Genomic DNA, 16,524 nt, shown 5'->3' on the forward strand with positions numbered 1-16,524 from the left:
ATCGTGCTTTAAGATGATTCATACATTGTTAGATCCTCTATATTATGACTTTTTTTCACTCCCTTTCTTTTTTTAAAAAAATAGATTTTATTTTTTAGAGTTTTAGGTTTTCAGAAAAATTCAGTGGAAGGTACAGAGATTTCCCATATGTGGCCTCCCCCACTACCAATACCCCCCACCACAGTGGGACATTTTTACAATGGCTGAACCTCCACTGACACGTTATCATCCAAAGTCCACAATTTATCTGGAAGATGTTTAAACTGTTTCATGGTCTTGTACATTCTATGGGTTTGGACAAATGTATAACGGCATGTATCCAGCATGGTATCACACAGAACATTTTCACTGCCCTAAAATTCCTCGGTGTGGCTGTTCTGATATGGTGTTTCCCCGAAAATAAGACCCAGCCAGACCATCAACTCTAATGCATCTTTCGGAGCAAAAATTAATATAAAATATATTAAAATTAATAATTATATATAATATATAAATATATAATTATATAATATAAAAATATAAAAATTAATATAAAATATATTAAAATAAGACAGGGTCTATAATATAATATAATATAATATAATATAATATAATATAATATAATATAATATAATATAATACCATGTCTTATATTAATTTTTGCTCCAAAAGATGCATTAGAGCTAATGGTCCAGCTAGGTCTTATTTTCGGGGAAACACGGTAGGTGAATAGTGGGATCTTGTTTGGCCCATTTTTCAATCCGGTTGTTTGTTTTCTTATTGTCAATATTAAGACTTCTTTGTATATTTGGATAACAGTCCTTTATAAAATAGGTCTTTTGCAAATATTTTCTCCCAGTCTATGGCTTGTCTTTTCATTCTCTCGTCAGTGTCTTTTGCAGAGCAGAAGTTTTAAATTTATCAAACACAGGACATCTTTTTGAACTGCTGATTCAATTCTGCTTCTACTTCTCACTCCTCTCTTCAAGAAAACAAAAGTTTACATTTGACAAAGTTGCCTTCTTTAATAGAGAACTGTCTCAGACATTGTTTTATAACATTTTGTTTTGGTTTAAAAGCTGAAAGAAACATTTCAAGGACCTGTTTCTATGAGTGGATACTGCATTTGAATAGGATATATTTGCTGTTTTACATTTAAACCAAGAAAGTAACATTTCCAAATGTCCTTTTCATTGTGAAAGTTTTGACAGATGACTCATGCTGGAAATAATTACTTAAGAGATCAGACTGGTCCTTCAATCACAATGGTTTTGTAACTGAATGTGCTCCAAGATTAGACTCTAGCTACTCTCTATTCTTTCAGCAATTAAAGAAAAATGAGAGCTTACAAATATAAATATCTATATAAAATAGACTTCAATTCAGAAGTTTTCTTACCAATGTCAACTATTACTCAAATTGGAAATCATGTTAATTTTTTTCAGATAAAGACAGAGAGCTATCTTTCAGGGCTAAAGTCATATAACTTAGTTCTAAAGATGGGAAAAGAACTGAACATTCTCTTCTTTATATTGATTCATGACAGAAAGCCCTTCCTTCTTTGTCGTAGGGTAACGCATCTAAACGTGCAAAAGGAAAAAATATGGTATATGTTGCAGCTTGTTTGCTTCCTTATTATTCATTCTGGGATTAGAAAATAAAGACTATTTGAGACTTATGGAGAATTATTTTGTCATCATACATAAAGGCTTAGAAGGAAAAAATAACAGTCTGCTATTAAAGACTCAACAATATAAACCTTTGTACATACAATCTGTCTCTATTTTAAGGCGGATTTAATATACAAGAGCTTGTATTGTATACATTCACTAGCATCCTCTGTTCATACATCAGTGTGTAAGGATAGTGGGCGAATACATTAATCCCTGAGGAATTCTGGAACATCAGAGGAGGAACTCAAGCAGCCTCTATAATCAGCAAAGGAACCATTAAGTAGTTCATGTAACCTACCATCTGGAAGATGTTTAAACTGTTTCATGCCATCCACCCATTTTTCACAGGTTTTTGCAAAGTAGTCATACCCGTATAGGGTTTCTAGAGGCTTTCTTATTTTCTCACTCCATTTAGAAACATCTCGGATACCTAGAAAATAGAAGTGTGGGCAAGTATAGGTTTAGTTTCATACTAAAGTTTATCTTTAAATATTCCAAGCACAGTCCAGCTCAGAGCCACTGTGTTTGCTATTCAATCTACCTAGAATGCATCCCCAGGTTTCCATGTGGCTCAGTCCTCCCTCACTTTATCCAGGTCAGTGAGGCCTTCCCTTCCTGACCACCCTCCCTATACCTACTCTGCTCAGCACTCTGCAGTGTTTTCTGTATCCATGGCTGAGTATCTGTCTCCCCACTAGGATGTAAGCCCCAGTGTAAGAGACTTTGCTTTGTTTTGTTCCCGATTGCACCCCCAGGGCCTAGATCAGTGCCTGGTACAACATAGGCACACAATAAATTCTTACCAAGTGAAGAAAATTATGTCTGCCTTTAATGCTTTCTGTTAAAGGTATAAGATAAAAGAAGATACTCCTCTAATTAGGGTCATCTGAATGAGAGTGACATTATTTACAAAAGAGTTTTTTCTGAATTGCATTTATGTACATTGAGAAAGACACAAATTATTTACTCTAATTTCTGCTACTGAAGAAATACGAGTGTAAAAGGCTAACTACTAACTTCAAAATATACTACAGATGATTCACTATTAGGAAAGGAAGTAATAGCTAAAAACTGTCTTTAAAATAAATAAACACATTCAATTAGCCTTCTTTAAACACACTGCGATAAAGATTCTAATCTTCCTGAGCATATTAAATATTGCTTATCTAGAGCTTTTAATACAATGCTCCTGCTACATGATGCTCCTTAAAGAAAACATGACACTAATGATATGAATTTACATCAAACACTAAGCTATATAGAGCTCCAGACAGTACCAGGCACCCATATATACTTAGTGAATGGAGATAATGAAATGGAAAAAAGCTGCTATTTACAACTACAACTGCCTTCTACAGAGGGCAGATCCTGTCAGAGTGCTAGCCTTTCTTCTGCTGATTGGTTTACATCTGCAAAGGAATGCCCAGAGTGGCCTACAGAGACTGAGGAGAGCTGAACAGCTCTGCACAAAAGTGAAAAGACTTTAGAGAGGGGTGTAGAGAAGAACTTGAAAATTAAGAGGTGGGAGGAGACTTGGGAAGAATAAAAAGGAGAGCTGGAAAAGGGGAAGTGGAGAGGGTGCTAGTAAGATGGTGTGAAGCTGGCCAGTAAAATGTTCCCTGTAGATATTTCTACTTTTGGCTGTGTAGCAGACTAAACGCTCAGAAGGGGCCTCTTACAGTGGAACAACTAGGTCTTTCATAATATATAATTTTTGTTGCATTGTTTAATTGTACTAATTAATAGCCTGTATGAATGTGTATGAGTGTGTGTGTGTGTGTGTGTGTGTGTGTGTGTGTGTAAGAGAAAGAGAACCCTGAAAACAGAACAAAGAGTGAATGGTAAGACTACTAAAAGACAGGGTTGTTTTTGAGGAAACTATAACTGCTAGCTGGGGGTGGATGGTTAGAGGTAAACTTGAAATTCCTGGATTAAGCTGAGATAAAAATGGCCCTAACCTTGTCAACTGTAATTGAAAAATAAAAAATTACAATGTCCAAATATGACTTATAAGTAATCCTCTTAGAAACTAGGAATTTGAGACAACTTTCTTAAACTAATAAAGATTTTCCGCAAAAACAAAACTATCAGAAACGTGTGTACTTAATAGCAAAATGTTGAAAGCTTTCCTCTGTGACAAAGAAGAAAAGGATGTATTCTACAATCACTACTATTCATCACTGACTGTGAGGCCCCAATAACACAAAAGTGCACGAAAAATGAATAAAAGAATATGGATCCTTAAGCAAGAAATAAAACTGTCATTCTTATGTGAAACCAAAAAAGGTCCCAAAATCCTATGATCCTGCAGTTCCCAAGAGTAGCAAATGCAAATTCTCTGAGAAGGAAAGCATTCTCAGTTTATGCTCACTGGGACTTTGTTATTTGTTGCCAGATTAAAAGTAAGCAAATATTCCCACCTAATCGAAGGCCACAAAACAATCAGAATCTTTACAAAGCTAATTGAAAACTAGAAAAGTTGACAAGAAAGCTTAAGAAATTATGCAGAACACCACATCAAGAGATAAGATGAACAAGAGATAGGGAAGATGGAAAGACAAGGTCTACAAAGTCCAATAAATCCCAGAAGTGGGAAAGAAGGAAAATGGAGGAGATCCAATATTTGAAAGCAACAGGTGAAACCGTTTTTCAGAAATAATAAAAGATAAGAATCCACAAAAATCAAATGTAATTCAAATAGGAGAAATAAAAAGAACCTACACTTAGACACAGCTTAGTAAAACAGCACTATATCAAAGAAAAAGAAAATCTGAAAAACAAGCAGAGATAAGACATCACTCCAAAGGAAGGAAAATTAGACAAAACATCTCAGCAGCAATTAAGGAAAGCAGAAGACAGTGAAATATGTGAGAAAATAATTTTCCATTTATAGTTCTGTTCTTAGTCAAACAATCTTTCAAGAATAAGGGTGAAATAGTGACATTCTTAAGTAAAAACTGAGTTCATTATTAATAGACCTGCCCTTTAAAAACTTCTAAAGAATAATTTCAGGAAAGAGAGAAAAGATCTTAGAAGGAATGTCTGAGATGAAAGAAGGGGAGTAAATTGACAAATATGTTGATAACTGTAAAGACTCACCAAGCTAATGAGAAAATAAAACATTGTAACATTTCCTTACATTAAATAGTGCTGTTCATAAAGAAAGCAAAAGACAAGCCACAAGCTGTGCAGCAGAGTTACTAATACAATTCCTAACCGGCAAGAGGTTAGTAGTTACGTTACCAAGGAACAAAAAATAACACCCACCCTCTCCCCGACCCCCCACAAACCAATAACATTGAAATAATATTGGAAGTGTTCTAGTCTTGAGTTGGGTAGAGTCCTTGGGGGTTTGTTCTGTCGTTATGTTGCGGAAAAGCGGGGAGGACCGAGAAACTCAAGCGGCTCCCAGAGGTCAGGGAGAACACAGCTTTACACTAGTGGGCCCCGTGGGATTGTTCCCAAAGAACTGGGCACTGACTGGGGTCAGGCGCTTTGTTCTATATGTTTAGGCCCCCGGGTTGGGGCGGAAATCTGGCCGGGGTGCCAGGGAGATCCATCCCTGCAGCTGTGATCCCTCAACTTTGTTTTAACAGGGAGGCCTCTAATTATGGTGCCTGCAGGGGTCATCTCTGATAAGGTATGGGAGGAGGAGGGGGACAGAGCTCTTAGGGGGAGCTTGCCGAAACAGCTCCAATAAGGGGGAGCTTGAGCTCTTAGGGGGGCCTGCAGGAAAAACCGTCCCAACAGTTACACCTATTGTATTACATGTATCAACTATTACATAATAAAAATTTTAAAATCAATGAAAAGACATGAATAGCACAGAAGAAACCCCAATGGTACATAAACACTTAAAAAGTTCTCAACCTTGTTAGTAACAGAAAAATGCAAATTTAGACTCCCAATAAGATATTTTACATGTACTTCACTGGCTAGAATTAAGAAGTCTGATGCTTCCAAGTTTTTGTTGAGAATGTAAGTTAAGGAACCTCATATGTTGCTGGTCAAAGTGTAAATTTATTTAATTGCAAAACAATTTGTCACTTATAACAGAGTATATTTACATTCCACAATACTCAGCAATTTCATAGAGCCTTGAGAGACACTGCCATTCATATGCCCCACAGGACATGTACAAGCATGTTCATAAGGCCACTGGAAATAGATCAACTGTCCATTGACAAAAGAAAGGGAAAATAAAATGCAATGTTTGCCCAATGGAATAGGATACTGAAACATCCTGAATCTTACACACATAATGTTTGTGAAAAGTGAGTCTCAGAAGATGATCTATAGTATGAAATCACTTTGTATAGCTCAAAAACAAATTATATAATAAAATATGTAACAATATATAATAAAAATATAAATATATGTTGATTTATAGGATTTATAGGTCTAATATATCATGTAACATTAATATATAATATAAATGTATTTTATATATTTTAAATTTATATATTTTATAAATTTATATGCATTTGTACAAAACAAAGAAAGTCCCTTGTGATGGGAAGGCCAAGACCTTTTAAGAGTCAAATTGGCTAATGGTCAATATGAAGATATTTTTCTTGCTAACATGTAAACTCCTCCTATTGCAAGATAGCAAGATATCATTAAAATGAATTAACTTGGTCAAAGCAGGGATTTGGAACAAGAGATATCTATGGGAATGTAAAATTGGGGGCAAGACCTTAGACTCCCACAGCAAATATTATCTAAACCTCAAAAGGCAGAGAAATCCAGCTGTAGCTGGGGCAAATCAGATGTTCATGTCAAACACCATGGTTAAGAACACAGGCTTGGAAGTCATACTACCTACATTTGAATCCCAGCTCTTGCACTTACTAGCTCTGTGACCCCGAACAAGTTCCTTAACCTCTCTGTGCTAGTTTCCTCATGTGAAAAATGAGAATTAAAATAACACTCTGGGATACAAAATAAACAAGTTAGAAATGAAATGTGCTAACAACAGTGCCTAGCATATAGCAAGCACTCAAAAATATTCTGTGCATTTATATATTTACTTCTGTCATTTTTTTCAAGAGTAAGTCAGTTTTACTCCAAAGCATAATTTCCACCAAAAAAATGAAAAATAATTATGATTCATAGTTAAGTCCCTAAAATAACCATTTCAATCAAAGTGTTTGCTGATCCAAAACACCTCATTTCTATCTGAAAAGAAACTGAAATATATCTTTTATTGAGCGCATAATTTGTGCTAAGCACTGGAATCATAATAAAGAAAGCATTTGTTCATCATTAATGAGTGAGTTAATCCAGTAAGCATTATTTGAAGCCTGCTATGTGTTAGTCACAGAACATACAAACTGAAATGGGATATGGTCTTTGTCCTTAAGGGCCATATCGTCTAATCAAGAACTTGTACACAAGCATGGCAGAATATGCTAAGTGTGGGAGAGGCTGGGGAGGACAGAGGAGGGTCAGTGAGCTCAAATGGGCAATGGGGGAAGTGGGAGTGGTGGGGGCTTCCTAGAGGATACACAGCTGCTCTAAGTCTGTGAGAACAGAAGCCAGCAAGCAAATACAGGAGCAGGAACAGAATGTGCAGTGCCACAGAGGCAGAGTCATGCCGCCAATGACAGAACTTCAGGGGTTTCCAGGTTGCTGAAGAAAAGGAGGGGAGTGTGGGGGTGGGGGAGACAAAAGTGCTGGGAAATGGACCTAGAAAGACAGAGTGTCCTGGGTCACTCAAACTCCGTGAGCAAAGCTGAGAAGTTCGAACTTTACTTACCCAGAAAGCCATGGGGTACCTTAAGGATTTTTAAGTAATGAGATTTACACCTTACCAAACTCCTCTCAGAGCAGTGTGGAAAGTAGATTAAAAGGAGGTGAAGGTAGGGGACTGGTTAGAAAGGTGCTGAATCAATCTAAGTGGAGACTGCTGAGTGTCTGGACTTGGAGCCTTGCAGGAGGAGTGGGAGGGGTAGGATGGATCCCAGACAGAGCAAAGGAAGAATGCAGAGGGCGGATGACCACACTGTAGAGATTAAACATTTGGCTTTCAGTGTCAGACATGAATCGCTCCGCCCAGTGGTGCCATCATGGCTGGTTTCTTTCCTCCTTTGTGCCCGGATTTCCTCATCTAAAGAACAGGCTGATTAATAGATAATTTACAGGTACGTTGTGTGGGTAAAAATGTTAGCTCATAGCAGGCATTCAATAAATAGTAATTTAAAATATTATTTTGTAGGGGAAATAGTATATTACGTTAGGTATCATTTATCAAAATAAGAAATTTAGCAGGAAGAACAGGTCTGAGGGAAAGATTATGAGTTCAGTTTTAGACAACCGAATGTAAGGTTCATGTGGGGCAATCAGATAAGAAAATTGAATAAAAAGTTGACTACCAGGATTTGGGAGTTTGGTGAAGCCAAGGGATGAGTGAAGCTACTTGGGTATAAAAATGAGAAGAGGGGCAGAGTGCCAAAGATGGTGTTTGGGGACCCCAATGGGACAGGGCCAGCAGAAAAGAGTGGGCACTGTCGAAGCCAGAGAAAACCCAAGCTAGGAGGGGGAAGTTGAGAGAACATGGTGGCAGGAACTTCAACACACAAAGCTTTAAGAAGAGGGGTGTGATCAATATTATACACATCACATGTGTGTTCTCAAATGCTGCAGAATGACCAAGGAACCAGAGGGCAGGACGTGTCTGCTGGGCTAGCTAGCAGAGGCACTGTTTTCTCTGGACTGCAGTGGGCAGCCATCTTAGACCAATTGAAAAGAAACAGGGGCTTGAGGAAGGTGATGAGGGCTGGGAAGGGAAAGAGAGGTATATCAGACAGAAACTAAAGCAGGGTGTGAGGTTGAGAAAGAGTTTTTTGTTTGTTTGCATAAAGAACGGAAATCAGGTCTGCACATGGTACGTTCACAATTTAGTGTGAACTTTACTGACGTGGAGGCACGAAAGGATGGCACTGCCAGGGACGAAGGGCTGCAGTGAAAGTGTGTGCAGAGAGTTACAAAGCCCCAGAGGGAGAAGCACCCTCCAGGTCATGGGTTCAGGGACACCCCTACGAAGGTGGTGCTACAGGAGCTGGGAATGGGATGAAAGCATGTTTGCTGAGGAGAATGGCGCTGGAGGGGAAGACAAGGCAAGCTAGTACATCAGCAGATGCCACGGCAAAGAAACAAGGAAAAACAAAGCTGTTTTCAGAAATGAGGGAGATGCACAGGAAGGCTGAGAGGAAAGGAGATGAGGCCACATGGGCTGGCGCGGGCCAGGGGCTTGAATGTTACTGAAGTTACTGAAGGACTGACAATAGTAGAATTAAATGATCAGATTTTTGCCTCAGTGAGGAAAGTCTCCTATGGAAAACAAACTACCACAGCAGGCCAAGGGACTGCATCAGGAAAATGGTGAGTAGGAAGCAAGGAGCGGGTCCCTTTGGAGGTCCTGTGTCTGTGGTCTCATTAGAAGCCACTTGTAGCTAGATGAAGAGGACAGAGTCTCACAGTGACGAGCCAGGGCTTCTAGCTGAGATCCTAGGGAGACTGTGGGCCACTGACCGAGACAGAGATTATGGGCTATGTGTGGAATGGGTCAGGAAGTAACGAGTTCAGTTTTAGACATGATTGGTTTTCACAAATTTACAGACTATCCAGAGGAAGGTGCTCAGCAGGTCGACAGAAACATGGCTGTGGGGCTCAGGAGAGGGGTCTGGCTGAACACAGTAGTTTGGAAATCATTCACCCCCAAGTCATAGCACCAGCTGTGAGAATTAATGATTTCCTTCTGAGAACAGAGCTTGAGAGGTGAGCCAATACCCCAAAAGAGGAAGAGAAAAGAATCAGAGAGCCACGCTAGAGGCCCTAAAGGACAGAATTTAAAGAAGAGAGTGGTCAACAGAACAAAATCTATAAAAGATGTCTGCTCAAGTGAGCACTTAGTATCTCTTGGGTTTCTGGTGCTGGCTAAGGTGGAGTGAGTCCACTCCAGCCTGTCTCTCTCCAATTACAATAAAACTCCAGACAGGATACAAGAAGCAACTACCTGAAGACTCTGCAAAGTTATAAGCGCACGAGATGAAACAGAGTCAGAACTTGAATAATGACCCAGAATGGGGATGAGTTTCTTATTTTAATTCCGAAAGCTGAAACATTGGGAGAAGCCCCTACAGTGAGTCAGAGAACCAGGACCAGGTGCCCCTGGGTAAGGGAGCTTCTTTCATTTTGTTCCTCTCTCTTTCTGCTCCAGCCCTGCCCAAGTTTTGAAACTGCACTGCGATGGGGCTACATAGCACAGAGGCAGGTCAGGCACCTAAAACCCAAGAGAAGACCAGCTCTCTGACCAAAAGGCACCAGGAAAAGGGGCCCCTGGTATCTGAAGATTGTAGGCAAAATGTCTGTTATTTTTTTTCTCGCCACTTTGTTCTAGTTGCAAAAAACTGTACAACACCAAGGTGAGCGGGAGCACAGAGGATCCCCGAATTCTGTGTATGAACTGATACAAGTCCTGGGATCACCCACTAGCTCTGCCTGCATGGGCAAGACACAAAGAGGCATACAGCATAAGCTTTAAGAACTAAATCACAATATAAACCATCATCCAGGTCCCAAAATAGCTCCTGAATAGGGCATGAGTAGGGCAGACACAAAGAAGCTTTGATAACTGACCTGATACTGGAACTACTGCTCACAGAAGGCTAAACAAAATTTGCAATCTGAACCTAACCAGACTGACTGCATGCCAAGGAAAAAAAATCAATATTCTTTACAGTACTTTAATAGGATACAGTTTTAATCATAATTAAAATAAAAACACTCTAAAATTAACCAATATACAAAACACACAAACAAATAAAGGAAAAAACCCAATAACCAAAACCCAGGAATATCTGAGCAATTCTCAAGAGAAAAGACAATTAACAAGTCCCAGAAGAGAAAGATATTGACAAAGAAAACATATCTGATGGAATAATAACTATAAACTCACCAAATTTGGTGCTCCAAAATACACAAAGCAAAAACTGAAAGGAGAGGGGTGGCTGGATGGTTCAGCTGTTTAGAGCACAAGCTCTTAACAACAAGGTTGCCCGTTCAATTTCTGCATGGGATGGTGGGCTGCGCCCCCTGTAACTAAAGATTGAAAACAGCGACTGGACTTGGAGCTGAGCTGTGCCCTCCACAACCAGATTGAAGGACAACCATTTGGAGCTGATGTGCCCTGGAGAAACACACTGTTCCCCAATATTCCCCAATAAAAATTTAAAATAAATAAATAAATAAACTGAAAAGAGAAAGAGACAATAACAGAAAGGCACCTGAGAAACCCCTAATATTTGTAAATTAAATAATATTTCTAAATAATAATGGGTCAAAAAGGAAGTCTAAAGGGATATTAGAAAATATTTTAAACTGAATGAAAATACAACAGATCAAAATTTATAGGATGCATCCAAAGCAATACTTAGAAGGATATTTATAGCATTAAATGTTTATATTAAAAAGGAGCAAGTTCAACATCAATAATCTAAGCTTCTACTTTAAGAGATTGGGGAAAAAAGCAAATTAAAATGCAAGCAGAAGAAAATAAAAGCAAAAGCAATGAAATTGAAAACAATAGAAATCAATAAAACCAAAAGCTAGTTCTTTGAAAAAAAAATCAACGAAATTGATATTCCTCTAGTGAAGCTGGTGTGGATAAAAAGAGAGATGACACAAATGACCAGTTTCAGGGAAAAATGAGGGGATATCACTATAACTCTTACAAACTTTTAAAGAGTAATAAGGGGATACTACAGACAACTCAAAAAGAATCCACTGGCTTTGACAACAAGGAGATTATACTTACCTCAGTGAGAATAGTTTTAGTAGAGCAGACCAGAATGGGAGATGGGCCAGCATGAACTGAACAAGGAATGAAAGGAGACTGTGTAGAAGCAGAGAGTGCAGACAACTCTTTCAATAAGTTTGTGGGAAAGCACAAAAAATGGTAAGGTAGTAACTATAGGTAAGAAGGGCAACCTTTCAGAGAAGGAACAATGCTCACCTTTATAGGCTGAGAGGAAAGATCCAAGGAGAGAAGTCAATGATACAGGAGAGGGAGAAAGGACCAAAGGCACGTCCTAGAGGCAACAGGAGGTAATGGACCAGCAACAAGGAGGAATGGCCTACGTCGCACATGAGTGGGGATCCAATAAGGACAGGCAGGCATACTGACCAGAACTGGTAACTAAATCAGATTTATCCTTTAAGACTTTCATAGTTCTTTACCAAACAGAAAGACTGTCAAGAACTAAGATTCTACAGCAGAACACTGCTATTAAATAGCTCACCTAAGTCATGCGAAATTTCAGAATAGCTGAAAAAGACTAGTCTTGTGATATTCTAGTGCATGAGTCTGCAAACTTTCTGTAAAGGACCAGAGAGTAAATATTTTAGGCTCTGCAGGCCAAGAGGCAAAATCAAAGGTATTCTGTAGATAAAGGAGAGAAACTTCTGATCTGCCTAGCCCTAATTGTCTGGGGTGGGCCAGGCCAGCATGGGGTGATGGTGGGGTATCCCAGGGAAATTTTGCTTTTTGTTCCAGGGAACCCCCGACCCTAATGTGTCTTCCTCTTCTCCCAAGGGTCCAGTGGTCTCAATCTGGGCAGCTTGCTGGAGGCTAAGCAACTCCTGAACGGCCAACTGAAATTCCATGACTGAGTGCCTGGTAATGGCCAGCAGTCACCAATGTGGAGGTGGCCACCAGAACAGGCCCTGGGCAGCAACACTGGGAGTGGAGGAGGAAACAGGGATGGTAAGGGACACCCCATCTTAGCCTCCAAGACTCAAGGGGCGAGCCTCCTTGATTGGTACCTTACAAAAACAGGTGGCAAGCTGGGTTTGGCCCATAGGCTGCAGTTTGCTGGCTCCTGTTCTCCTATCTCTAAAAACCTCAAAGATACGCCTGAAAAGATAACCTCAAAAAATGTGAATAGCACAGAAATTCTTTATCAAAATACAAGTTTTCATATTTGAATACAATGTTCCCTTTTGCGCTCACATTATTTTAAATACAAAGGTTATGAGTAACACTTCATACCAAGCCTCTCCTTCCTCGAAGTTCACTATCAGTAGAAAATGTAAATACTGACTTCCCCTTTTCCTGAGTCATTAAAGCATCACTTCTTGAAAGAGAAAGCTTTAAAACACAGGCTGATTAAATTGCATTACTTTTCTGAGAACACACTTTTCTTCCTACCTTAGAACTGAGAACTAGAAGCAGATGCGATACGACTTGTCAGCACATAGCAACATAAGACATGACAGGGGAGAGGGAAGCGGAGGGTGCTACTGTCATGACATCTCCAGTTCATGGAACCTACCTTGATAAATCATTTCATCCTCCTCAGACACATAGGCGTTGGCTCCCCAAATCACCATCCTGTGGATGTAAGATGGATACTTTGCAGCTGCAATGAGTGCTGTTATACCACCATCACTCCACCCCAGCAAAGAGACCTTTTTAAACTTCAGTGTCTGTGATAAATACAACAAAAAGCACAGCATGGCTTACTGTTCCTCTCTGTTAAAAGAATGTGATAATCAATAATTAACAGAATCAATACAATTGTGGGGGTTTGGAGTATCAATTGGTAATTAAAGAAAAATCCTAGAGTTCACCATTTAATGACACATTTTCTCTCAATTAGTTTGGTGTAAACACAATTATCATAAAAACTTAAGTACGTAGTATTGTTTCCAATTATGAAGGAGCCACATCTTCTGGTTGGGTAAAATCTCAACAAACTGGAAACAATGGCAATCAACTGTACCTGGACAAGACAAGTAACGTGTGCACACACATACCTGAGTAAAGACTTTGAGAACAGTTAGAGAGGGAAACTGGATGAAATGAAGTCATTGCATCTGGTAAAGCCACTGATTGAAACCTTGTAAAGAACTGGCTAGAGGAAGATTGGAAGAGAATGGTGTCATGGGGAGGTTATGTTAGTTCTAGGGTGAATCAATCAGGCACTGAAAATGTGTTTCACAGGTTCACAAAGATTAAGCCTGAGAGATGCTGTCTAGAAGTAAAAATTGAAAAACTGGAAAAATTAAGTTAAAGAATTAACAAATATCAGTCCAAGATATTTCCCGATAAACTGGGATAACTACTATGGGTAACAATTTGGCACCTTCTTGTAAAAACTCTTGCACATGGGCACAAGGAGGTAGGGCCAGGGTGTCCACACCAGTGTTGTGGATAATAGCAAAAAAAAATGAGAACTAAAATGTCCATGGACAACAGATGTTCACTGCACTTCTGTTTTTAATCACAAAAAAGGCAACTTAAAAATTAAGTTATTTATCCACCATTAGAAGAGAAGTGAAATAAGACATCCCTACAACGGAATACTATGTGTCTATTATAATACTGATGGAAACTTTTATTTATTGACATGGAAGTATCTCCTTGACAAATTGTTCAATGAAATAATAAGTTGGAGACACATTAGGAACAGTATGATGACATCAATATAAAACTGTGTATTTATATATGTAATAAGATTGGCCAGAAGGGCAGAGCCTCAAAGTCTTAGTAGCGGTATCTCTAAATATTAACAGTTGGATTATGGGATATCTCTACTTTCTTCTTTATGCCTACTTGAACTCTTTAAGTTTTCTATAGAAATCACATGGTATTACCCTTGTAGAAATAAACAAAAACAAAATAAATGAAGTCAGGCCCAGCCATTCTCCCTTGCTTGGGCTCTTTTTTCCCTAAGAGACCCACCTTCATCAAATCAACAGCATCTTTTGCATCCCTTTCAAAAAAATCCACGGGGTAATCTCGATCTGGGGGTCTGGAATGTCCATATCCTCGAGGATCCCAGGCAACCACTGTGAAGAGCTGCTTATTCAGGTTCTTAATCTGAGGTCCAAAATCAGTCTCTCCACATCCTAAAAACAGCCACTTGGTTAATTCAGGTGAATGCGTTCATTATTTCAAACATATTATTGTAAAAGCAGAAATAATTACAAAATTAAAACAAAGTAACTAGTTTACTCCAAGTTAGACATCAGAATGTAATCAGCAAAGGGGCCTTGCAAAGAAAGACTTCGTTTCCTGGAGTTCAGAGCTGCCTCTTATCTCCCCCTGGTGGCTACTTTGAAAAGACGGACGCCCTCATTCTTCATTTGGTCCTTTATTATTATTAGAATCCTGAACTTTTGGTACCTTTTCAGCTTAATCTTCCTTAAATAAAAAAAAAATTAAAAAGAATTCATTATACTTCACAAGAATAGATATGTTTCTGGTTCGTTTTTTCTTTCTTTTTTTTAAAAAATGACTGTTATAAGCGAGAGATCCCAATATCTGAACAAATTTATGGTATTTGGTCCAAGTTATTCAAAGCAGGATTCTAAAATGCCAGATTTTTTTTTTACTAAGTTAATGTGAATAGCCCTTTAGATTTTTGGGGGGTGGGGGTTATAACTAGAAACCATAAAACTAAACACAGAAATGAGGGGGGAGGGCAGGGTGTAGAAAAAAGAAATCCAATTAGTTTATTTCAGTAAAACATTACAAAACGGCGTATATTAAGAAGCCGGGAGTGGACTTGACTGGCAGTGCCCAGCCTGCCCACGGGCTCACATCCACTGCACGCAGTGTACAAGGCCAGACTCTCAAGGAATCCAGTCCAGGGGCAAGTCAGCACTTTATTTTCAAGGTCTCCTTGGTTTCTGAACACTCCTAGCTCAGGCCACACATGGGTACTAAACATCTTGCTTAATAAGCTAGCTATTATTAGAAAATGTCTCTCAAAATGGTGTACGATCTTTAACCATTATCAAGGACCATCACTGTTCCTGACAAGATATACCTATCTCAACATCAGGTAAATAATTCAGAAAACCCAAACCAAAAACATAAATGGATTTCAAACTCATGTCTACTGCTCTGACATTTGAAGGTTCTCTTATGGTCCCTGAACTGGAGGGGCAGGTAAGAAGGCAGGAAAAGGGAACAGTCTAACTCAAGACCAACTTCAGAAATAATAACACTTGCTTTCTGGTACACACATATACATTTGAAGACCAGTGCAAAGAATACTGGAACCTTAAAAAATTATTTTCACTAATCACCAGAGAAATGTAAATAAAAACCACAATGAGATATCACCTCACCCCAGTCAGAATGGCTATCATCAACAAGACAAATAGTAACAAGTGTTGGGAGAGGCTGTGGAGAAAAAGGAACCCTCATACACTGTTGGTGGGAATGCAGACTGGTACAGCCGTTATGGAAGGCAGTGTGGAGGTTCCTCAAAAAATTCAGAATAGAATTACCATATGACCCAGCAATCCCTCTCCTGGGTATCTACCCAAAAAATCTGAAAACATTTATCCATAAAGACATGTGTGTTCCAATGTTCACTGCAGCTTTATTTATGGTGGCCAAGACATGGAAACAATCAAAATGTCCTTCGATAGATGAATGGATAAAGAAGTTGTGGTATATATACACAATGGAATACTATTCGATGGTAAGAAAAGATGAAATAGGACCATTTGTGACAACATGGATGGATCTTGAGATTATAATGCTAAACGAAAGTCAGATAGAAAACATAGAGAGCCATATGATTTCACTGACATGTGGTATACAAAACTGAAAACAAAAGAACAAGACAAACAAATGAAGGAACAAAAATTCATAGACATAGACAATAGTTTAGGGGTTACCAGAGGGTAAAGGGGGATGGGGGCTCTAGAAGAGGGTAAACAGGGTCTAATATATGGTGATGGAAAGAGAACCGACTCTGGGTAGTGAACACACAATGTGAGATATAGATGATGTATTACAGAATTGTACACCTGAAATCTATGTAATTTTACTAACAATTGTCACCCCAATAAA

The 16,524-nt window shown here is 38.8% G+C and overlaps 1 protein-coding gene across 2 annotated transcripts in view; it reads right to left on the bottom strand.

Annotated features, from left to right (window-relative positions):
• The window catches only part of BPHL (biphenyl hydrolase like), a 37,939-nt gene that overhangs the window by 11,761 nt on the left and 9,654 nt on the right, over positions 1-16,524 (bottom strand). For both annotated transcript variants that reach the window (XM_019752370.3, XM_074335291.2), the window contains exons 3-5: positions 14,398-14,564; positions 12,986-13,139; positions 1,951-2,082 (exon numbers count right to left, since the gene is read on the bottom strand). In XM_019752370.3, coding sequence (XP_019607929.1) covers positions 1,951-2,082; positions 12,986-13,139; positions 14,398-14,564 — 453 coding nt within the window. The remainder of the gene's footprint in view (positions 1-1,950; positions 2,083-12,985; positions 13,140-14,397; positions 14,565-16,524) is intronic.

The sequence above is a fragment of the Rhinolophus sinicus genome, chromosome 14, assembly GCF_057876585.1.
Source record: "Rhinolophus sinicus isolate RSI-liver-muscle chromosome 14, RSI-T2T, whole genome shotgun sequence".
In the NCBI taxonomy this organism is placed as follows: Eukaryota; Metazoa; Chordata; class Mammalia; order Chiroptera; family Rhinolophidae; genus Rhinolophus; species Rhinolophus sinicus.